Below are 25,987 nucleotides of genomic sequence, written 5' to 3'. Positions count from 1 at the left end.
AATGCCCCTGGCCTTTCCGATTGGTTGCTTCGACACGACGTGGTCTGTGATTGGCCACGGGGACTGCCGCGGGGCCCCCGGAGAGAAAGGGTGGGATCCCTGCGCCTTAAGAGCCCGCTTTTCTAGACAAATAAAGGTCATAGCCGCAGTGTCTGCGGGCGGAGCTAACTTTATCGGGATTCATGCTGTCGCGGGAACACCGACGGTGGAGCCCCACGTAGCAAGAAGATGACCCGAAGTTGCTCGGCAGTGGGCTGCAGCACCCGGGATACCGTGCTGAGCCGGGAGCGCGGCCTCTCCTTCCACCAGTGCGTGAGAACAACCTCCGCGCTAATTTCCAGCACGGCCAGGCGGGAGGCAGGGCAGGGTGGGGCGGGGCGGGGCGGGTGGGGCGCCATGCCATCGGCGTGGCGTGGCGTGACGTGCGTAGCGTGGGGGCGGGGGAGGGAATTGGGCAACTTTGAGGGCTAATGCTCTTCCTCGTCTTCCTGCTCAGTGTTTGCTTCCGAAGTGCTTGCTTTCTCCGTTAGCTTTTAGCAGGGGTTACTCGAAAGGAGTCTTGCTTCCTTTCGGGAGACCGGAAGGGGAGGCAGTTTAGAAGAACTGTTGAAGGCGTGCGCTTTCATTAGAGTGTGTGGCTTGCTCAGGAGCATGAGTACAGATCAGTTTGTTATGGAACTGAACTGGAGTCCCCTTTCCCACCGCGCAGGAAAGCCACTTTACTGACTCCAGGTTGTAGTGAAGGAAAGTCCAGTGTTGATTGCAGGGTGCCAAGCAAGGAGAATGGGCAGCCGGTGCTGAAAAGTCCTGAACTCCCTGATGGCTTTTAGGACTTTTAAAAGCAACATTTGGGGTGAGGGCTGCAGGGATTTGGGGTGAGGGCTGCAGGGTGCATGACATTATTCTGATTGAATGGGGGGTGAGGAACAGTCTGGTGTTTAGAGAATGTGAATCATCGACCTTATGGTTCCAGCCAGTCTGAGGTCTAAGTACTTGTGGTCAGCAGGTAGTCACCATCCTCCACCAGGGTGGGGGGGTTAGTTTTTGCAGAACTACCCAAAGATATGCCATCAGATTATTTTGTATATCCCTTGAGGAGGAACTAGGACTCTATTTATCACTGAACTGTTGTTCAGGCTATCTGGCTTAACTGCTTCCCCCCTACCCCCTACCCATTCCCTAACTTCCCTAACTTCCCTAATTAGTCATTGCTTGGGTCCGCTCTTTGGAACTCAGGGAAGGCCTAGGAGACTGAAGTTTTTTGGTTTTTGTTTGTTTGTTTTTTTGACACGAAATGGGAGACACAGAGGGCTTTTGTACCCAGGAGGGCCCTGAAGGGACCTGCTCAGTTTCAGATTTTCACCAGTACTGTCATTACCAGTTGTTCAGTATCATTAGCCCAGCTCTGCAAGCCTGGTCCGACTCTGGCTGTAATTGGTTATGCAAGGAAATTATATTTGGCACAAGAGTGGGGCTTATTTTCAGACCTATCTAATTTGAACCCACATCTGTGGTCCAGTCTAGTAAAGGTCATTGAGATCAATGAGAAGTGGAAAAGTGCGTAGAATAGATACTCACAGACAAAAAGAAATGTACAGTGTTTTTTTAAAGTGGTAGCCTATTAAGGCAATATGAGGGGTAGAGAGTCAAACCCCTGACAAAGGACTTTTATGAAAAAATCAAAAAGAGCTGTGTGGGACAAGTGGTATTTGAGTTGGACCTTGAACCTTACCTAGATTGGAGAGTGGGGCGGAAGGAAGATAGCATTTAAATAGGAATAACATGGAAAAAATATAAAGGGATGGAAAGTGAAGATGTAATGTAGAAGAGTGGGAAAAGTAGCTTGGAGACAAATTATCTAAAAAAATTTAACATGTCAAGTTAAGGAGTTTCAACTATATATGGTAGGCCTTTTGTAGTATTGCTTAGTTTAAGTAGGGCTGCTTCCTCCACCTAAGCTGTTATAATTGTATCCTTTCTTCTCTGGGATTTGTTTCCATCAATTAGTTCCTGTCCTCTTTTTATTGTAAATTGCTCTACTGATTACTTGCCTAAAAACACTGAACATGTTCACATTACTTCCACTTTTAAACACAGACACACAGACTCTTGAACCTTTGTGCACCTCTACACTACCCTCCCCTTCCAGATTTATAACCAAGTTCCTCAAAACAGAAGCATACACCTATTTCCCTAAGTCCTGTTGCCTGTTCACCCTACTGTAGCCAGATGTCTGTCACCACTATAATGAAACAGCACTAACTGAGGGTCATTGGTAACGTTACCAAATCTAAATAAGCACTTGTAAATCTTTCTCTTGACCTCTTTTAACTTTCGGTCGTATCGACCAGTCCTTGAAACTTTCATCTCCCATAGCTGTACTGACACTCTCTCCCTCGTTCTCTCCCTTTTCTTTAATTTCTTTCTCAACTTTTTGTTCCCTGTTTTTCCTGTGCCTTTTTCCTAGTTTCTTTAAATAGGGAAGAACTGGCTTATTGCTTTTATTTGTTTTATATGTTGAGAACCACAGTAAGACCTGCTTAATTAAAAAAAAAAAAAGTGATGCATTTATTACAGTAGTCTGCTCTGATTCTTCCAGCCTGATTTCTTCCCCATTCATTCCATTTTCTAGATTTCTGGAAATTATTTTCCTAAAAATGCAAATTTTGTCATGCTGGTTCCCTGAAGTAAGGATTTTAATCCCTTGGGCTCTTCAGTGCCTACAAGGTAGAGTCCAAGCTCCTCTGTGAATCCTTTCCTCATACACCTCTCTTCCAGTCTGAAATATATTTCTATTATTTTATAATACACATGTGCGGAATTAAACACACGGAATCGTTTGTCTTCCTGACACCTAGGAAGTTGTAAGGAAGGCAGGAAAGAATAGAGACAGGAAAAGGAATTAGAATACTGTGGTGTTAGTCCTGGTGACAAAGTAATATTGATCTGAAGTAAGGGCTCAGCAAAATGGTAATCTGGGAAGGAGAGAATTAGTCAACTTGCTGTTGCCTGAAGCCTCCATCTTCAAGCTATGTGATCCTGGAGCTCTTTCCATAAAAAACAAAATAAAACAAAAACAAACAAAAAACCTGAATACGTGCCTCTGATACATGGATAGTGATTTATAATAATTTATAAGTTTATATATGAAGTGATATACTAATATTTATTATGAAACACAAAAATTAGAAGATGGGGCAAAGAGTTATAAAAATGAATTCTAATAATTTCTTCAACTCTCAATAGACGAGTGTAGACTTCTGTGGTGGCCATTGACCTGAAGGATAGATCCAAAGCTTATAATAAGGCATACAAGACCTTTTGCGATCTGACCTCTGGCTACCTCCCATCTATAACTACTCCCAGCTACCTCTGCACTCTCCTTTCAAGCCTCCAAATTAATTTACTTTTCCAAGCTTTATCAACCAGAAGGTTCCAAGTAATCATTTTATATCTCTGTGTCTTTTGCATCTGCTTGGAGTGGCCACTCTGCATGGCAAACTCCTATTGACCCTTCAGCTCTAGCTCAGATATTATGTCCTCTGAAGCCTTTCCCAGCATCCCCAGCACCATCACCAGAGTCGTGAAAGAGGTTGTAAGGACATAAGCAAGGCGCTGTGGTTGAAAAGCCTGAATCAAAATGACTCACAGGTGTGGAAACTGTTGCTATGAGAATATTGGTGCTCTGTCAAACACATAAATGGCTAAGTACATAGTGGGACTGGCAAGTTAAAATTTAAAGTGACCCTTTGATTCATTCCCTTTTTGTAGGTGTAAAGTAAGATTAAGAAATTCAATTTATTTCATAACCAAGGAATTTATGCATGACCATCTGGAAGAGTTTTTGCCTTAATTGTTGTAATGAATTGTATTTTTAAACTTTTATTTATACGTAACAGACACCTATTACCCATCACTAGGAATAAGCAGATGTTAACATGTTTGCTTATGTTCTGTTTAGAACAGACTTAAGTTATAGGTATAGTTGAAGCCTTGCCCCTCAATCATTTCTCTCCCTCCCTAGATGCAACCACGGTAGAATTGGTTTTGTTAGCCACTTTTCTGGAAAATAATGTGCAGGAAACAAGAAGTAGATCTCTGCTAATAGTATAAAAAAGACATAGTCGACAGGAGGAAGAAAATGGATTCTGTATTACAGTGTAAGCCATTTCATTACTGTGTGTATGAGACGGTGATGGGTTTGGGATTTTTCTTCTGCCAGAGGTGGCTTTAGACTAGGGAAACATGAATTCCAATTTTAATTGACTATTTACTGGTGGCTAAACTTGGCTGCTCCAGTCTTGGTTTCATCTTCAGTAAAAGGATAAAAACCTGTCTTGCAGAGTTTCTTAAGACCCAAACTAAGTCTTTAAAATATATATATAGCACAAGGTAAATGCTTTAAAAGTGGTATCAATTGTTAATACCAATTTAATTTTGTCCATAACTCAAATTAGTCAGTCATGCTGGTTAGACTGCAGTATTTACCAACCCTTTTCATGTCTTTTTGCAGATTGGAAATATTTGTTTAATACTTTGGGGCACACCTGCAAAGCAGTTTGGGACTAGCTTGATGTAACTACTTCAAGGGCTCCAGGTGGCCCAGGCCCACCCCATGGGCTAAGGGGATTGATAACTGTACTCAGCAGGCATGCCAGTTGGGAAGCTTTGCATCAGAGAATCAGGCTGGTAATGGAACTTGGTGGACTAGCCAACTTTTTTTTTTTATGTTTTTTTTTGCGGTACGCGGGCCTCTCACTGTTGTGGCCTCTCCCGTTGCGGAGCACAGGCTCCAGACGTGCAGGCTCAGCGGCCATGGCTCACGGGCCCAGCCGCTCCGCGGCACGTGGGATCCTCCCGGACCGGGGCACGAACCCGTGTCCCCTGCATCGGCAGGTGGACTCTCAACCACTGCGCCACCAGGGAAGCCCGGACTAGCCAACTTTTGATGGTCCCTTGCATGGTTAGAGACTACACCCAATCTAGAAATGTGGCCTCACAAACACGTGCCATCAGTTAAGGAAAGAGCCCAGTGAAAAGAGAAAGGTGTGCCTCATCTTTATTGGAAAAATAATTCCCTGTACATTCTCTCTTGATCAAGTAGCATCATCTTCCTGGAACAATAAAATAAAAAGTCCCAAAAGTGGAATTAGTTGTTCCTAAGAAAGAACAAACCTTGGATAGTACTTTACCATTTACAAAGTGCTTTTGAACGCATCTGTATCCTCAGGTACTCTTACTATAGCCCTGGAGGAGGCTGACAGATTGAGAGATGTATCTAATACTACATGGCTAGTAAAAGGGAATTGAGACTTAGAGGTTTACCAATTCAGTGTTCTTTCTCAAGGTGATTTAGAGAGTATCTCAGAATTAAGTTTTATCATACTGTCATCAATTCCCTAACAAGTAGCTAAAGAAATTAAAATTTTTACCAGTTTCAGTTCTAACAACTATGTGTTTCAAAGCCTGAGTTAAAATATATAAAAGTCATAGGCTACCTATAGATCTATCTCCAAAATAAGTCAAAGAAGAGGGTGCAGGGAATTCCTGGTGGTCCAGTGGTTAGGACTCTGTGCTTTCACTGCTGAGGGCCCGGGTTCAGTCCCCGGTTGGGGAACTAACATCCCACAAGCCACGCAGCGTGGCCCAAAAAAAGGAAGGAGAAGAGGGGACAGAAAAAGTAGTTCTGTGATTTTCATTATATTACTTTCACATTTTTTCCCTCACCCATTGCTGAATATAATCATTTGGCTGGGATTGACAAGTAGAGAAATAGAAGATAATTTTTATGTTCAAGGCTAGGAAAAGTGATCCTTTCGAAACAAAATAGGAAAATTGAGTATAGGAAATGTACTTGTTTCCTACTGCTTAGTAACAAATTTCCTCAAAATTCAGTGGAAGCATCTATTTTCTTACATAATTTCTGAGGGTCAGGAATTGAGGAGTGGATAAGGTGGGTGTTATGGAGTATCTCATAAGATTGCAGTCAAAATGTTAGCCAAGACTGCAGTCATTTGAAGCCTTGACGGAGGCTGAAGGATCTACTTTCAGAAAGGCTCCCTCACATGGCCTTTGGCTGGAGAACTCAAGTTTCTTGCCAAGTGGACTCTCCATAGGGCTCCTTATGACATGGCAGGTAACTTCCCCCAGAGAAAAACCATTCAACAGAGAGAGCAAGGACAGATCCTCAGTGCTTTTTATGATCTTGTTTAATGCCCACTATCACGTCTGCTTTTTTATATTCCTTAGAAGCAAATTACTAACCCCAGCCCACCCTCAATGGGAGGGGAATTCAGTACTCCTTGAAAGGAGGAGTACTGAAGAATTTGTGGACATCGTTTAAAATTGACACAGGGCTTCCCTGGTGGCGCAGTGGTTAAGAATCCACCTGCCAGTGCAGGGGACATGGGTTTGAGCCCTGGGCCGGGAAAATCCCACATGCCACGGAACAACTAAGCCCGTGCACCACAACTTCTGAGCCTGCGCTCTAGAGCCCACGAGCCACAAGTACTGAGCCCACGTGCCACAACTACTGAAGCCCGCGCACCTAGAGCCTATGCTCCACAACAAGAGAAGCCACTGCAATGAAAAGTCCGCACCCTGCCACAAAGAGTCGCCCCCACTCACCGCAACTGGAGAAAGCCCACGCACAGAAACAAAGACCCCCGCTCACTGCAACTAGAGAAAGCCCGCGCGCAGAAACAAAGACCCCATGCAGCCAAAAATAAATAATTAATTAAAAAAAAATTGACACAGGAAAGGAAAGACATTAAACTTGAGCAGATTCTGTTAAGTGTAGGCTGTGAAGATAGAATGTGCAGGGTGTTTAATAGGAGAATTGTCTACATACAAATTGAAACAGATGAGATCACTTAGATATTGAGCTTTTGGATTTAAACTTATTTTATTTCAGTAAATTTAAAAAAAAGCACGCAAGCTTTCTCTAGTTGCGGCGAGCGGGTCTACTTTTCGTTGCAGTGCTTGGGCTTCACGTTGCGGAGCACGGCCTCTAGGCGTGCGCGGGCTCAGTAGTTGTGGCTCGCGGGCTTAGTTGCTCCACGGCATGTGGGATCTTCCTGGACCAGGGCTTGAAACTGTGTATCCTGCATTGGCAGGCAGATTCTTAACCACTGTGCCACCAGGGAAGCCTAAGCTTTTGGATTTAAAAAGTCAAAGAACTTTGAAAAATGAAATCAGATCAAGTGAATTAAACTTTAATTAACTGGACTTTATGTAAAGCAGTTAAATAATAAATCGGTTTATATAATAAATACTACTGTAGTATTACTATATTTTCATGTTAATGGAATTTTAATATGATTGCTGTAGATTTCCAACTGATACCATTCAGCGCTCAAAATGGATCAGGGCTGTTAATCGTATGGACCCCAGAAGCAAAAAGATTTGGATTCCAGGACCAGGTGCTATGCTATGTTCCAAACACTTTCAAGAAAGTGACTTTGAGTCATATGGCATAAGAAGAAAGCTGAAAAAAGGAGCTGTGCCTTCTGTTTCTCTATACAAGGTATTTAAATCTAGGTGTAAACAAAATTAAATTTTACAGAGCCTTTAAAAATCAAGACAGCTCACATTATAGCTAGATTTTACAGACATACACAAAACCAAAAACCCAGGTCTTAAAATAAATCCTATAATACACTTTAAATGCCTAGAAAATTAGTTTTTGGGTTTTTTAAAAATATATATGTAATATTAGTAATTGTGCTTTGGAGGTTTTTAAAAAATAAAAATAAAGTGTATACGGGACTTCCCTGTCGGTCCAGTTGTTAAGACTCTGCGCTTCCAATGCAGTGGGCGCGGGTTCCATCCCTGGTCGGGGAACTAAGATTCTGCATGCCATGTGGTGCAGCCAAAAAAATAAATAAATAAAATGTATAAATGCAAACCATATGTCTAGATATACATAAAGGTTACTAAACTGATCACAAAAATCAACTAGTAGATATAAACAGCTTTAGAATGCAGGCTTTTGTTTAAGTATGAGACAGTTTTCACAATACTTTGAAATTATCTACCCCCTCCTTTTTTTTGGCTCTCCCCAAAAATGTTATTGATCTTGACCAAAAACATACCTAATTGTTAGCATTGATGTAGAAAGAGGTATACGGAAAATAGAAGACTTTCTATGAGTCAGTCATCATTATTGGTGTTACAGTCTTATGTTTCTTTTGATTGCTTTTATTTTATCCCAGTCACCAGTATTGGTGTTACATTCTTACGTGTTTTTTTTTTTTTTTTTGCGGTACGCGGGCCTCTCACTGTTGTGGACTCGCCCATTGCAGAGCACAGGCTCCGGGCGCGCAGGCTCAGCGGCCATGGCTCACGGGCCCAGCCGCTCCGTGGCATGTGGGATCTTCCCGGACCGGGGCATGAACCCGTGTCCCCTGCATCGGCAGGCGGACTCTCAACCACTGCGCCACCAGGGAGGCCCCTTACGTTTCTTTTGATTATTTTTATTTTATCCTTTTACCCCTTAGCCACGTGCTCATATATGATTCAATCACTGTCTGCAGTCTGCAAATAGTCATCCAACTGTTCTATCCTTACTCTACCCTCACCTTCCTCTTATTCATTGGAGTCTCCTTCTTTCGGTATTGTTTTATCTTATTCCCTCTTTCAGAAGAATATGGTTGGTGTCAAATCCAAACTCATAAGTTTGAAGAGCTTTCTATTAATTGGTTTGTGCATCTCTAACTGCCCTGAATTCTCTTTTTGAACCACATGTACTTACCCATTGTACATATGATAAATTGACTTGCTTGTATGCTTTCGTTTAAAATCAGTAATAGTTACAATTTATCGGGACCTACAGTGGTCCAGGCATTGCACTAGGCGATTTACATAAAGTATCTTATTGTATCCTTAAAACAACTCTGTATTATTATCCACATTTTATAAGTGAAAAGCTAAAGGATTATGTGTTAAGTCACAGCTAGCAAGTGAGGGGAGCCAGGAGTCTTAATTCCAAAGCCCATGCTGTGTCCTGTGCCTTCCTGTTTGTGCAAATAACTTCCCTGTCCCCTTCACTAAACCATATTATTACTCCTTCAAAGAACAACTCAAAACTCCTGTGAAACCTTCCCAAATTACCACCACCTTTCTCTAGTTACTTTAATCATTTCAGAAACTTTCAGCATCATGTTACTATTTCTGTATAGAAGCCAAAAAAAACAAAAAAACCCAAAACTTGTTTACATTATCCTAGAGATCATATATTTTAAAAAGTCAGAGATTATGACATTTTCTTTCATAACTAACTCTCCACAGCAACCAGGTGAGTGCTTTGTATTCAGTGGTATTTTTATAGATAATCATTGTGTGATAATTTCTAAAATAAACTTCACTTTATATTTGTGTCATAGGTTCTCCAAGGTGTACACCTTAAAGGTAAAGCAAGACAGAAAATCCTAAAACAGCCACTTCCTGATAATTCTCAAGAGGTTGCTACTGAGGACCATAACTACAGTCTAAAGAGACCTCTCACAACAGGAGCAGAGAAACTGGCTGAGGTGCAACAGATGCTACAAGGGTCCAAAAAAAGACTTGCTTCTGCAAAAAACTACAGGATGATCAAGAAGAGAAAGGGCTTACGATTAATTGATGCACTTGTAGAAGAGAAGCTACTTTCAGAGGAAACAGAGTGTCTGCTACGAGCACAATTTTCCGGTATATTCCCTAATGACCTGTAATACTTACAGTGTAGCTCTTAATTTTTCTGAAATATCATTACATATTTATTTTGTATTGCCAATGGAAATATGCTTTTAGCTGAGAAGTGAAAAGTCTCTAGCATAAGCAAGAAGAATTAAAAATAATCACCAAAATCCTTTTATGATTTTACAATTTTAAAAGTAATATGTTTATTACAGGAGAAGCAAAAAAATGTATAAATAATAAAAATAACACATAATCCTACTACCCAGAAATGAGATCATATGGTTTATACCATATATTGTACTTTTCACTTTTTAAAAAATTTTTAATTAATTAATTAATTAATTTTTTATTTATTTATTTATTTTGGCTGCTTCGGGTCTTAGTTGCAGCACATGGGCTCTTCGTTGCAGCACTCAGGCTTCTCTAGTTGTGGCATGTGGGCTCTCTAATTGTGGTGCGTGGGCTTAGTTGCCCTGTGGCATGTGGGATCTTAGTTCCCCAACCAGGGATCAAACTGGCATCCCCTGCATTGAAGGATGGATTCTTAACCACTGGACCACCAGGGAAGTCCCTACTTTTCACTTTTTATAATCACACACTTGTCACTGCAAATTCTTTGTGAACAGTTTTAACTGCTAGATAATTTATCACTAAAGTCTTTTTTTGTAGTGAGCTGAACTAGATAATTTGCAAAATCCCTTTGAGTTTGAAAATTGTGTTAAGTCTCCAAATTTTTTTCTAAAACACTCTATAAAGTATATATATATATGTTCATTGAAAGACTACCTAGTCTTTGTGAACCAGGATATTTGAAGAGGGGCAAAGTAAGAATTGCCAACTTATTCTTTGATAAAAGCAGCAGAGATTTTGGATTTGCATTCTGGTAAAAGAAACATGTCCTTTTCTAGACAAGAGTAGGTATCTCCAATGGAAGAGAGTATTTTGTGTTTTTCCAAGAGGGGAATATAGGTTATAAATAGAGGTCTGCACCAGGAACAGAGGATTTTTTTTTTCTCTCAATGGTAGGGAAGATTGTTCATTCTGAATAGTTCCCTATCCCCCAAAATATTTCTTGTGTCTATTTTTCACTCTCAGATAAATGATACCCATTATCCATTTATTTCATTTTCTTCCCTGTTCCTCTAAAAATCTCCACTCATGCTGCCAGTGAATAGTAAAACATAACGACTCAAGTTGACACATTTTTCGTCCCTCTTTCTAGTGAAATGATCCAAGATGAACAGGATAAATTGGTTAACAGTCTCTAAGATTGGATAGTAACCTCTGAACAAACTCAGTTAAAATGTAACTATTTGAATTTTGGTGCCTATCATATTTTATATCCAAATGCTATGGTCTGTGCCTGAAAATGTTACTGTACACATTTTTCATCACAAAGAATAAATTTATTTTAACAGATTTTAAGTGGGAGTTGTATAACTGGAGAGAAACAGCTGAGTACTCCACAGAAATGAAGCAATTTGCGTGTACACTCTACTTGTGCAGTAGCAAAGTCTATGATTATGTAAGAAAGATTCTTAAACTGCCTCATTCTTCTATCCTCAGAACGTAAGTGAATTACTTTCTAGATATTAAATAAAATAAACATTTTGTTCTTTCACTGCAGTTTATACATTAATGCTATTAGTATTCATACTCTCCTTTTGTCCACTTTCTCTTTTTAAAAACTTCTAGGTGGTATTTACATATTATCACAGTCGATATTTCACCCACAGAATGAGGACATATAGGCTGACAAATTTTTTTGCATCTTTCAGATGGTAGAGACACTCTGGGTGGTAAAATCTAAATCTTGAAATATAGGAATTTCTCAGGCCCTTCAGTAGTTTTAATATGTGACTAATCTAGAAAATCGAGAACAATTGATTGGTATCTAGATTGATACCATTGGTTTGAGGCAAAGATCAAAAATCTGAATTTTTCATAAGCACTGTAGTTGGTGCCAATGCAGGCTGTCCAGAGACCAGATTATAAAAAATAATTTTTTAGAATTTGTGGTCAAAATACATAGCTATATTTATATTCTCTTAGTGGGAAGCAAATAACAGTGACTTTACAGTAATGCCTTATAAATTTAATACTCAGTATTCACTGTTTTTTTCATCACGGGTTTTACAGATTCTTTTATTTTTATTTATTTACTTATTTGACTTAAATGACAGAAATGTATTATTGCCTCACAGTTCTGGAAATTAGAAGTCCAAAATCAAGGTACTGGCAGGGTTAGTTCCTTCTGAGCGCTGTGAAGTAAGGGTCTGTTCCAGGCCTTTCTCCTTGGCTTGTAGATGGTGGTCTTCCCCCTGTGTTTCTTCACATCATCTTCCATTATCCATGTGTGTTTCTGTGTTCAGATTTCCTCTTTTTATGAGGACACAAGTCATGTTGGATTAGGGTGTGCCCTAATGACCTCATTTTAACTTGATTACCTCTGTAAAGACCCTATCTCCAAATAAGATCACACTCTGAGGTACTGGAGATTAGGACTATGATATATCTTTTTTGAGGGACACAAGTCAACCCATACCAGTCACTTTCCTGCTGCCTAAGCCTCCCATTACCCGTAGACTTCTTCCTGTGTCTCACTGAGCTTCTGTGATGTGATGTGGCTCCTGCTGGACTGTGCGGCTCATCTCCTGCCTCTCTCCCTGCCCTCTTAGATTCCATGTTCCTATTGTAAGGCATTTCTTGCTGCTTCCTTACCTTCGAGACTTACTAGTCCATCTGCCTGTAATGCCCATTCTCCCTGTTAGTCCTGGAGACTGGTCCTCACCCTTCAGGCTCAGATTAGAAATCACATCCTTTCTGAAGCCTGGCCTGCCATTCTTCCGATTCTGGACTAGGTACCCTCTTGCACACACAATGTGGAACTGAATCATAGTACTTAACACTGTCTTCCCCACTAGACTGTGAGCTGCCCAAGTATGAGGTCTGTGTCTGGTTCTTTGTTACACCTCCTGCCCTGGAGGGGTGCCTGGAACACAATGGTCTCTTGATAAATATTTGTGGAATGAAAGAATGCCTGGATGGTTGTTTAGGATTTTGAACAGATGTAAGGAAGAATTGCAGTGGACCTCAAATCGCTGTCTAAAGAGCAACACTTCATTTAATCCACTGCTATTGGGGCAGAGGCCGCCCAGGAACGGCAGGAGCCTTCTCTCCTGGAAGGTGCTTCTTGGTTTCTTATTGCTTCAACTTTAAAACAGACTCATAGGGGTTCTGAGCTGGAGAAACTCCTAGAGATCATGTAGTCCAACCCCCTCATTTTAAAGAAGGGGGAAACTGAAGCTTGGTGGGAGGAAGGACCTTGATTATTATGAGGGTTTTTTTTTTCCCATGTGGGGGGAAACTTCTCTTCTTTTAAATTGAGATGTAATTGACACATAACATTATGTTAGTTTCAGGTATACAATGTAATTATGTGTTTGATATTTGCATTCGATATTTGTATATATTGCAAAATGACCACCAAGATAAGTCTAGTTAATATCCATCATACACATAGTTACAAATTTTTTGTGTCTCTGATGAGAACTTTTAAGATCTACTCTCTTAGCAACTTCCAGATATAGGTACAGTATTATCAACTATAGTCACCATGATGTACATCACATTCCCTTTAAAAAAAAAACATGAATGAGAATTTTCCTCCATACATACTATTAACATAATACTACTACTAACAAATTTAGAAATGAGAGAAAAAGGAGGAAAATTCATTAATTGTTCCTCTAGGTTATATTTAAACAATTACTATTAATATAGGGAATTTTCTTCCAGTCTTTTTTCTGTGCTTAGATTTACTAGTTTTTTACATAGTTATGATCTTGAATAGCTTCAGAATATCAGGTAGTCGTACCCTACTTAACTTTGGCATTCTCCAACCATTGGACATTTATATTGTTTTTATTTTTTGGTTGTAACTGATATATTGTATATTGAGATGAACATTTGTGTATAGGGTGATTCACTCTCTTCCATATGTGATTTTACCATTTAGGCCAGATATTACACTTATTTATAAATGTCTACTTTCTGGTAAGCAGTAGACATTTTTATAGACACAATGTTGCTATCGCTTCCACACGTTTTTGTCAAGTCCTCTCCTTTGCACTGGTTTTAAAGCATTAGTTACTGATTTTACACTATGGTTTATGTGAGACATTCCATACGACTTCTCATCTCCACCCCCCCCACCCCACCCCCCATGTTTTTTTTCATTTCTATAGTTCTGCATCAACTCCTGAATTAAGTCTTCTCTGGTAATTCCAGCTCACACTGATCTTTTTTCTCTTCATGTCATTTTTCACTTTGTAACCTTTGCTGTGTCATTATTTCGATTTACAATTTTAGTACTCAAAGGGTTGCTTATTTCTTTGGATGCTTTGTCTGAAACTGAGTTACCTTGTTTAATGTGATAGTAATACATGCTTAGTATAAAACATTGAAACAATATGTAAGTATATAAATACCAGAAAGTGAAAAATATTTATAATACTTCCATTCCCCTAATCCCACAAAATAACCACTGTTAGCAGTTTGGTATATATTCTCCCAGACTTAAAAAAAAAAACTATCCATCACCCAAATTTTGTTTTAATGGCCATCTATTATTCCAACTTATTAGAAATACCTAGATTTTATACTGAGAAATCTGAATGGTCAAAAATTTTTATATGATAACATTTCCCTTCATTTCCCCTGTTTATATCTATTTTCAGCACATCTGTGCTTAAGTATTAGATCTCTAATCATATTGAATATTCATTTATTCAATAAACATTTATTGATCAGGAGCAGCCAGTGAGACAGGAGGAAAACCAGGAGATTGTGATGGCCTAGAAGCCAAGTGTAGCAAGTATTTCAAGGAGATAGTATTGCACTGTCAAATGCTGCTGGAGATCAAGTAAGATGAGGACAGTCAATTGACCATTGGATTTTGCAAGATGGAGATGTCAGTGATGACCTTGATAAAAGCAGTTGCAATGCAGTGATGGAGAGATAAGCCTGGCTGAAGTGGAATCAAGAGATACTGGAAGGCAAAGAAGCAAAGACAGTGATTATGGACTCTCTCAAGGAGTTTTGCTATGAAAGGAGAAGAGAAATGTGTCCGTAAGTGGAAGGAGCATAAATGGAGGGGAGGATATTTGATGAGATAGCAGATGCTGCACCTTGTTTGCCTGCTCATGGGAGTGATCTAGTGCAGATAAGAAAATCAGTGATGCACAACAGAAAGGATAACTGCAGGAGGGCAACACCCAACACTGCTGTGGAGGGAGGTCTGGCCTTAATTAGGAGTAGGGACAAATCATGCGTCGAAACAGGAAAGAGAGATACAGATGCAACAGGTTAACAGATTTGGTGGTAAGAATATGAGTTTTTATCAAATTGCTTCTATTTTCTCAGTGGCATCAAGTTAATAGCTAAGAGTTGGGGAAGGAAGCATTAGAAGTTTGGGAGAAAGGAGAAAACATGAATAGTTGTTTTTTCCCTCCATGATAACTGTATGGATGATAGACCAAGCCAGACTTACATTTTAAAAAGCCCTTGATTCAGTTAGATAGGTACCTCACTCACTCATTTCTAACTACTATTTCTTCAGTTCTTAGCTACTATCAGTCACCTCTCTAATTTTCTCTGTACTGAAGTTGGATCCTTTTTCAATTCTCCCTTGAATTCTTCAGTTCTCCCTTGAATTCTCCCTTGAATTCAGTTCTCCCTTTGAATTCTCCCAGAACCTTCCCACAGCTCTGCTTCTTATAATTCCAGAGCTTTGGGTCTTTAAGGTAGTTTGTTTTCACAACTCCTTTGAAATAATGTCTTAGCATCCTCAGCTTTCCTAATTATAATAGTGATACATTTAGTATGATCTTAGTAGATTTTTTCTGTTTCTAATTTAATTTTCTATTTTGGTATTCATTGCAGTTTAGTAAATTAGCTCCCTGTATAGGTGAGTTGATGTGAGAGCTTCAGAAATAACCAAGACAGTGGGAGGAGCTAATAGTCTTAAAGAAGAACACCCAGCTCAGCATTATGGCTCTTTAGCACAATATTTTTCCTAAGCAGAGCTTTAAGCTGCCCAAGTGACTCCCTATAATTATTCCATAACTAAGCTAATGTTTAATTTAAAATATATTGATGAGTATGTCAATTATAATTGGTATAAACTTTCGGAAGGACAATTTGGGAATGTGAATTATATTTAAATTGACTCACTCAATTATGTGCACCTGTGGCCCAAAACTTCTTTAAAAGTTGAGTTCATTTATTCTAATACATGCATAAGTAAATTTACCTCTGCATCCTACTCCTAGGAATTGCATAAATGACATAGATACGTGTAAGTGTATGTGTGCCCACAAACACACATTGTGGTGCTCTTTGTATTGTTTAAAAATCAGAAACAACCTAAGTGTCCTTCAATACAGGTTGGTTCAATTATTTATGCTTTAGTCTTACTGTGTGTACACTTAAAATATTGCTGTAGGTCAGTAGTTAAGAACATGCAAAAGTATGTCTATAACATTACTATAGTAAAGAAAAATAGGTTCAGTATAATTTTTGAAAATTATATCTAGTTATGTATACATAAAGAGATCTGGGAGAATGTCCCTGAAATATTAAGTGATTTTTAAAAAATATCTATTTATTTATTTATTGGAGTGTAGCTGATTTACAATGCTATATTGTTTCAGGTGTACAGGAAGGTGATTTAGGTATACATATATATATTCTTTCTGGGATGCTTTTCCATTATCGGTTATTACAAGATATTGAATATAGTTCCCTGTGCTATACAATAGGCCCTTGTTGTTTCTCTATTTTATATATAGTGGTGTGTATCTGCTAATCCCAGATTCCTAATTTATCCCTCCGGGACCCCCCGCCCCGTGCCACCCCTTTGGTAACCATGCGTTTGTTTTCTATGTCTGTTAGTCTATTTTTGTTTTGTAAATAAGTTCATGTATTAACAGTGATTTTTTACTTTTTTGCACTTTTCTATATTCTTTCAGTTTTTTAAAAAATGGATGTGTCATTTTATACAATCAGAAAAAGTTTTTTTTCATTTTGAGTGGGGGAAAAAAGTTGGTTTGAGAGAGAAATCAGTCACTTCCCTACAACACTAAAAACTTGGTTTGAGTGTTTCTACTCTCAGTTTTAAAAACTTAAAAAAAAAAATCAACAAGTCCACATATTTTTCTGCCTGAGAAACATCATTCCAGTAGTTGTGGACATTAAGATACCATTTAATTTTCATTTAAACAGCAAGCTCACCGGAACATAAGCTTTTTTAACCTATTTAAACTAGAACTTTTACCTTGAAGCATTAAGTAGTTTCATTAGATACTTACTGCACATGTAACACGTTTGGCATCTTTAGTGTTCATTTGAGAATCCTACTGCAAAAGAATAAATTTTAAACAACTGATTAAAATTTGGTGACACACTTGAAAAGGCTTTTCAATGTACTAGTGGGCTGTAGCACCCTGGTGGAGAGCCACTATTCTGTTTTCTCATTGTCTTATTATTTTGCCCTGTTTTTAAATATAAACAACTGATTAATACTTTTGTCTCCTAAGTAGTCAGAGTATGTCTTTTGCATTCTGTAACTGTGTTTTTCAAATCTGTTAGTACATCTTGAAATCAATTCAGTGGGTCATAAGTGGCATTAAATTTTGTATATACATTTATATACACACGTATATTTGTACCTGGCATATAGTAAGGGTAAATTCTGTTCATGAAACTTCTTGGTTGCAGCAAAATACTTGGAAAGCCCTGTCCTGAAATACTTCTGGAAGTACATTAAAATTTCAATTAAATAGAGATGGCTGTCCAGGAAGAAACCTTGGCAGCCTGGAATATAGCCCCAGAATCAGAAATTCAACCTAAAAACAAAAAGTCATTTGAGTTATAAAAGTAAACTTCAGTGAAGATGAACACTTCAGTCTACCTCAGAATCCACTTAGTCTTATTTTAGACAATTATTAAACTTGGCTACTTCCTTTCCTGATCTATAACAAATTAGAAAGTGTAAATTAGAACTGAGTGAAAAGAATTCTGTCTGTTAGTGACAGACACTAACAGAAATAGAAAAGAATAATCAGAAGTTTGGGAAGGTCAAAGAAATACTATGAAAGAACTCCTAAGATAAAGATAATAGTATAGGTACTTTGGATAGGAGCGAAGAGATGCAGACACTCTATTGCCCCAAAGGGCATAATTCGAAGAGCAGTGAGAAAAAGCACTGAACAAGGGCCTCAGGAAAGCTGGTTTTCACATTTGTGCATGACTAGCACACAGTATGGGCCAGTATAACCTCTCCCTCTTCCTCCCAGTTTGCTAATCTATAAAATGGGGTAGATGTACTAGCTGTTCTCAGCTTCCTTCCCCCTCAACAGTTTTCTCATCTCAGTGAATGTACAGGTAAGACTGGTTTATGATCTAAATTACAAACACATCAATGAGAACAAACTAGGTAATTGATTTTTATTAAGAAGTGAGTAAGAAGTTAAAAATTTTGTGGTATGTTTGCATCTTCAGTTGCTATTCTGTGTTTCTAAGTTTCTCTATTGTCTTACTATTTTATCATAACTATGAATATATGCTTGAAATGTTGATAGAATTTGGCTACTATACTTGGCTTTATTTCAACAGGGATTTGAGGCTACTTTAGTAGAAAATGCCATTTAAGGCATTTTCCCATTTTTAATTTCTTCATTTGTGTTTTATGTTTTTCATTTTTTACATTTTCTAGATGGCTGTCCAAATGCAAACCCGGTCCAGGTTTCAGCAGCAACGTTTTTTCTTTTCTTCAACGAAAAGTAGAGAATGGAGACCAGCTATATCAATATTGTTCACTGATAATAAAAGGTATATCTCTCAAGCAACAACTTCAATGGGACCCCAGCAGTCACCATTTGCTAGGGTTTATGGACTTTGGTCTTGGCAAACTTGATGCTGATGAAACGCCACTTGCCTCAGAAACTATTTTGCTCATGGCAGTGGGTATTTCTGGTCGCTGGAGGACACCTCTTGGTTATTTTTTTGTAAACAGGGCGTCTGGATACCTGCAAGCTCAGCTGCTTCGTCTGACGATTGGCAAACTGAGTGACATAGGGATCACAGTTCTAGCTGTCACGTCTGATGCTACAGCTCACAGTGTTCAGATGGCAAAAGCACTGGGGATACATCTTGATGGAGACAACATGAAGTGTACATTTCAGCATCCTTCATCTTCTAGTCAACAGATTGCGTACTTCTTTGATTCTTGCCACTTGCTTAGGTTAATACGAAATGCATTTCAGACTTTTCAGAGCATTCAGTTCATTAATGGCACAGCACACTGGCAGCACCTTGTGGAGGTAGCAGCGCTAGAGGAACAGGAATTATCAAATATGGAGAGAATCCCAAGAAAACTTGCAAATTTGAAGAACCACATACTGAAAATGAATTGTGCCGCCCAACTCTTCAGTGAGAGTGTGGCCAGCGCGTTAGAATGTTTGCTGTCATTAGGCCTGCCTCCTTTTCAAAACTGTATTGGTACCATCCAGTTCTTACGCTTAATTAACAATCTGTTTGACATTTTTAATAGTAGGAACTATTATGGAAAGGGACTTAAAGGACCTCTATTACCCGAAACTTTTAATAAAATCAACCATGTGTTAATTGAAGCCAAGACTATTTTTGTTACATTATCTGACACTAGCAATAATCAAATAATTAAAGGTAAGCGAAAACTGGGATTCCTGGGATTTTTGCTTAATGCTGAGAGCTTAAAATGGCTCTACCAAAATTATGTTTCCCCAAAAGTCATGCCTTTTCCATATCTTCTGACTTACAAATTCAGTCAAGATCATCTGGAGTTATTTCTAAAGATGCTTAGACAGGTATTGGTAACCAGTTCTAACCCTACCTGCATGGCATTCCAGAAAGCTTACCATAATTTGGAGACCAGATACAGATTACAAGATGAGGTTTTTCTAAGTGAAGTAAGCATCCTTGACATTTCAGTTGCTCGAAGGACGGACTTGGCCCTTTGGACAGTTCAGCGTCAGTATGGTATCAGCGTTATAAAGACTCTTTTTCGCAAAGAGGATATTTGCCAAGACTGGTCTGACTGTTCGCTAAGTGAGGCATTACTAGACCTGTCAGATCATAGGCAAAATCTTACCTGTTGTGCTGGTTATATTGCAAATAAGTTATCAGCTCTTTTAACATGTGAGGACTGCATCAGTGCACTATATGCATCAGATCTCAAATCCTCTAAAATTGGATCACTGTTATGTGTTAAAAAGGAAAATGGCTTGCATTTCCCTTCAGAAAGTTTGTGCCGAGTCATAGATATTTGTGAGCGAGTTGTAAGAACCCATTCAAGGATGGCAGTTTCTGAACTACTACTTCCTAAACAGGGGGAATTTTATCTTCAGCAAAAAATATTACATGAGCTTTCCGGGCATACGTATCTTTTTGTAGATTTAGATAAGCATCTCTTTGATGGAGAAGTGTGTGCCACCAATCACTTTGTAAAGCTACTAAAGGACATAATAACCTGTTTCTTAAAGATCAGAGCTAAAGGTGTAACCCAGTACCCTTTAAAACACCATTCGGAAAGAACTGAAACGAAAACTTTGTCAAGGAAACACTGGTCATCTTTACAGAATTACAAATGTTCAAGTTTTGCTAATACCAGTAAATACAGGCATTTGCTAAGGAACGATGGCCGTCCGTTTAAATGAAGGGCCTAAAATATATTAAAAGTTTTATTAAAAATAATTGGTCAACATTTACTTTAAAATTCAACTTACTATATTTTACAAATTGACCATTCTGCAGAGTGGACAAGTTTGTGGTTCTGACTTAGGAATTTCTATCATGCATATTATCAAATCTGCTCAGACTTTGGTGGGGCTTGCAAGCATTTCAGAGTTACCCAAAATGTAGAAAGCAGTAAGTCAGTCAGTAGGAACAGACTAGCCAACAGGTGCTGTCTTTGAATTTACTGTTACACGACTAATTTGACTGGACATACTTCGAAAACAAGGGAGAATAATGACGAGGAGTCACCAAAACATTGACCCTTTTTATAAAGACTACATTCCCTAAAAGAGCTTTGGTTTTCAGCTCTTAAGAACGTTAACACTAAAAAAAAAAAAAAAAGTTAATAGAATGCCTATCAAACCTTGAACATAATCTTTACTTACACATAAAAATTAAGATATGATTTGAAAATTAGGCTAAATTAAACATCAAACACCACAAAAATCCTTTTTGCTGGGGTACCCTAAAACAGAAATAATTATGCTTTATCAGGCAGAAGGTAAACACGAGCCATGAGATGACTCCTTGTGCTGCAACCAAGCTGGGAAATGTTGTCTGGGGAATACATAGGAGATGTAATTTTCACAGTCCATTGTCTCTGGACTTCAAAATACTACTTTCGAGTAATAAAATAGAGTGGATACTTACTTGACTCCTGTTGGAGGAGCCCAGTGCTCATCAGAGAATGAAAAGAAGCCCTTATTTCAACTTCTCTTAATGAAGAGGAAAATAAACATTTTCAATGCTGAATAATGGCATTTCATAGCATGTGATTAATAAATTGGAAAAAGATGGTCAGCTGAGTCAATGAGAGTGAAAACATTTGTCTTAATAACATAAAGAGTTTTTTCAGAAATTTAGTTTAAATGACCTGAAGACGGAAACATACTAAGAACAATATTCTCCATTCTCTCGTACCCAGATCTGAAACGATAAATAGAAAAACATTTGTTTCACAAATGGGAGTATTTTAATGGAAAAAGAAGAAACAAGCACATTTTTCACCTGTGTATGTAAAATATCTACCCTTATTGTCATTGAGTGAATGTTCACAAAGTACAGTTAATATGAAAACTTAAAGTTGTAAAAGATTAATGAGTAGGTGAAAGTTGAGTTTTATTAGTTGAAATTCCCCTTAAATAGTATATTTTGATATATTTCTGCTGGTTCTACCTCAAACAAAGGCTTCAGTTCTGAAATGTAACCAGAGCTGTACTGTACTACATTTTATAAGGGGCTATTGCTGAGAAGTCTAAATATTGTGGGTTTTGTTTTGTTTGCAGTAGAATGAGTTTAGATTCACTGGGATAAATCTTATTTAAAGGAAGCCTGTTTATAGATCACCACCTTTACCTTATTGCTTATATAAATCCAAGTTTTGTACTTGATCTTTACTTAAAATTAGGTTCATATCTGTAGCGTCTTATGTTCTTTGCTGTTACATTTCACTCATGTCCTATATATTCTGTAATTTCTTAAAATAGTGTTTTGCACTATTTAAGTGCTGGATAAATTGGACAAACCTTGAAGACAAGAATCTTTCCATCACTGCCATTAGCACCGTTAATTGCTCTTGCCCTAGTGAAGTGGTCCAAGTCTGATGTCAGATTTACTTGATATGATATGCTTGACAGTGAAATTTTTTAAATAAATTATTTGTTCATATTTGATTAGGGTAATTTAGTTTACAATTTCTACTCAGCACCCTTGTTCTTTTTTTTTTCCCCCCCTTTGGAGAAAACAAACATTCAGAAATTTATGCTTACTTTCAACAAATAGTGCTGGATATGCACATGCAAAGATGTTAACTCTAAATGGAACAAAGACCCAAATGTAAGAGGTAAAACTGTAAAACTCTTAGAATAAAATAGAGTATATCTTGGAGACTTGGATCAGGCAATAGTTTCTTAGATATGACACCAAAAGCACAAGCAAAACAAAATAAATTGTACTGCAGCAAAATTTAAAACTTGTGCTTCAAAGGACGCCATCAAGAAAGTGAAAGGCAACACACAGGAAATTTTTGCAAATCATATATCTGATAAAGGACTTGTATCTAGAGTATACAAAGAACTCAATAATAAAGGACAAATAACCCTATTTTTTAAATGGGTAAAAAATATGAATAGTTATTCTTCAAAGGAGATACACAAATGGCCTGTAATACATGAATATGTGCTCAACAAAATTAGCCATCTGGGAAATGCAAAACAAAACCACAGTGAGATGTCACATCACACCCACTAGGATGGCTATAATAAAAACGACAGGTAACAAGTGTTGGCAAGAATGTCGATAAACTGGAACCCTCATACAATGTTGGTGGGAATGCACACTTTGGAAAACAGCCTGGCAGTTCTTCAAAAGGTTAGTTAAATGTAGAACTGCCATGTGACCCAGCAGTTCTACCAATGGGCATATACCCAAGAGAAATGTACAAATTTCATAGCAGCATTATAATAGCTAAAAAATGTCCAGCTGATGAATGGGGAAATAAAAAATGTGTTGTACCCATACAGTGGGTCACATAGTAAGTGTATGTTTTACTTTATAACACACTGCCTGAACTGTTTTTTTGCAAAGTGATGTACCATGCAGTACTTCAACCAGTTATGTATGAAAAGTTCTAGTTCTACTTCCTCCCTAGCTCTTGGTATTGTCAGGGTTTTGTTTTGAATTAGCCATTCTAATGGGTGTGCAGTGATATGTCATTGTGGCTTTCATTTCCATTTTTCTAATGACTAATGATGCTGAACATGTTTTCATAGGCTTATGTGCCATTCACAGTCTTCTTAGGTGAAATGTCTGTTCAAGTCTTTTCCCCATATTTTAAGGAAGGTTGGTTGTTTTTTAATTAATTTATTTATTTTTGCTGTGTTGGGTCTTCGTTTCTGTGCGAGGGCTTTCTCTAGTTGTGGCAAGCGGGGGCCACTCTTCATCGCGGTGCGCGGACCTCTCACTATCGCGGCCTCTCTTGTTGCGGAGCACAGACTCCAGACGCGCAGGCTCAGTAGGTAGTTGTGGCCCACGGGCCTAGTTGCTCCGCGGCATGTGGGATCTTCCAGACCAGGGCTCGAACCCATGTCCTCTGCATTAGCAGGCAGATTCTCAACCACTGCGCCACCAGGGAAGCCCCGGTTGTTTTCTTATTGAATGTTAGTTATATATTCTGGATACAAGTGCATTATCAAATGAGTCCTGCAAATACCTTCTCCCAGTGTGTGGCTTTTTATTTTTACTGAGGTGTAGTTGATGTACAGTATTAGTTTCAGGTGTACAACATAGTGGTTCACAATTCTTAAAGGTTATAATGTGGCTTTTACTTTTTCAGTGTTTTGAAGAACAGACATTAATTTTGATAAGTCTAATTTATTGACTTTTTTTCTTTTAGGGATCATACTTCTTAGTTTCGTATCTAAGAAACCTTTGTCTAAACCAAGGTCACAGATTTTTCTTCCTATGTTTTCTTGTAGATATTTTTCAGTTTTAGGTTTTGCATTTAGGTTATGACCTATTTTCAGTTGATTTTGGTGTGTGGTATAAGTTCATATTTTCACATATTGATGGTATCCCAGCACCATTTGTTAAAGGGCTATTCTTTTCCAGTGAATTACCTTTTATCCCTTGTCAAAAATTGACCACATAGGGCTTCCCTGGTGGCGCAGTGGTTGCGAGTCCGCCTGCTGATGCAGAGGACACGGGTTTGTGCCCTGGTCCGGGAAGATCCCACATGCCGCGGAGCGGCTGGGCCCGTGGGCCATGGCCACTGAGCCTGCGCCTCCGGAGCCTGTGCTACGCAACAGGAGAGGCCACAGCAGTGAGAGGCCCGCGTACCGCCAAAAAAAAAAAAAAAAAAAAAAAAAAAAAAAATTGACCACATAAATATGAATCTATTTCTAGGCTCTCTGTTCTGTTCCCTTGATCCATGGATCTTTCATCAATACCACATTATCTTGATTAGCCTTATATAAGTCTTGAAGTCAGGTAGGAATCCTCAAACTTTGTTCTTTTTAAAAAAATGTTTGGCTATTCTAGTACCTTTCCATATAAATTTTATAACCAGCTTGTTTTTACAAAAATTCCTCCTGGGATTTTGACTGGAGTTATGTTGAATCTATAGATTAATTTGGAGAGAAATGATATCTTAATAACATTTAATGTTCCAATCCATGAATGTGATAATATGTATATATTTTTGAAGGTCGTCTTTGATTTTTTTTAAATCAATGTTTTTCTACATTTCACATAGAGATCTTATACATATTTTTGTACATTTCATGTTTTGTGGTGCTACTATAAATGCTAATTTTAGAATTTCAGTTTCTAAGTGTTCATTGCTACTACAAAGAAATACACTTTTGCATACTAATGTTGCTAAACTCACCTATTAGTTCTGGTACCTTTTTATTAAGATCCTTTGACTTTCCTATATAGGCAATCACATCACACCATCCACAAATAAATACTGTCATATTTATTCATTTCCAATCTATAGTTTTTGTTAAAAAAAAAAAAAAAAGTGTTGTACAGTGACCTCAGACACAACGTTTTAGAGGAGGGTTTTGTTCCCAATCTTAGGGGGAAGCATTCAGTCTTCACTATTCATATGCTGTTAGCTGTAGGTTTTTTTGGTTGAGGATCCCTTCTATTCTTAATTTGCTGAAGAGTTTTTTTTTTTTTTAATCATAAATGGGTGTTGAATTTTGTCAGATGATTTTCTGCACCTTTTTACATACCACAGTATTCACCCTTTTAAAGCATATAATCTAGTAGTAGTTGGTATATTCAAAAGGTGGTTTTCTGCAATTTTTGAGATGGTCATGGAGTTTTTGTTTTGTATGCTGACACAGTGAACTACATGGATTTCTTTGAATGTTGGGTCAACTTTTTATTTCTGGGATAAACCCAACCTAGTCATGATGTTTTGGGGTTTTTTTTACATATTGCCAGATTTCATTTACTAATATACTAAACTACAGTTACATTAAAGTCAGTGGCTTTAAACATTACCCTGCATATACCCTTATGGCTTTTGAATAAACTAAAAATGCCTTAAATGCTTTCATAAAACAATTTTTAAACAAAATTTTAATTAAAGCGTTTATATCTTAACATTTTATAAAATCACTTGGATTATAAAAAGCTCACACTTGGTCTATAGATAAGGAAAAAATGTGCATTAAAGAAGCCCTAACAAGGAAAAAAAAAGTCCTAAGTTATTTACATAATGAAAAATAACTACAATAGTCAAGGTTTTCTAGCTGGTTGGCTTCCCTCTCCTTTGGGCTGCTGCTCCAGAATTCCTTTATAAAACACATAAGGGATGCAGTACCACAGGGCTGGAGGTCCTGGTTTGAAGCTGCATTTACATAAGAAGCATTCATTTTCTTAGCTATTTGTGTTATAAAACAATAAAAATAGAAAACTTTTCTAAAGGTATTTTTATTCACATTTTACATAAGACTGAGAA

The 25,987-nt window shown here is 38.1% G+C and overlaps 1 protein-coding gene across 1 annotated transcript; it reads left to right on the top strand.

The window, feature by feature from the left end:
- Positions 1-99: 99 nt before the first annotated feature.
- Positions 100-23,856, top strand: THAP9 (THAP domain containing 9; the record flags this gene model as incomplete). Its single annotated transcript, XM_082642740.1, has 6 exons — positions 100-308; positions 7,330-7,525; positions 9,384-9,687; positions 11,097-11,247; positions 18,455-19,425; positions 23,849-23,856. Exons 1-6 carry the CDS (start codon positions 229-231, stop codon positions 23,854-23,856), a joined length of 1,710 nt encoding a protein of 569 aa, XP_082498866.1. The 5' UTR covers positions 100-228.
- Between the last annotated feature and the right edge of the window lie 2,131 nt (positions 23,857-25,987).

Source organism: Mesoplodon mirus (genome assembly GCF_964341445.2).
Source record: "Mesoplodon mirus genome assembly, chromosome: 2".
In the NCBI taxonomy this organism is placed as follows: Eukaryota; Metazoa; Chordata; class Mammalia; order Artiodactyla; family Ziphiidae; genus Mesoplodon; species Mesoplodon mirus.
This window is presented reverse-complemented; position numbering and strand designations above follow the sequence as displayed.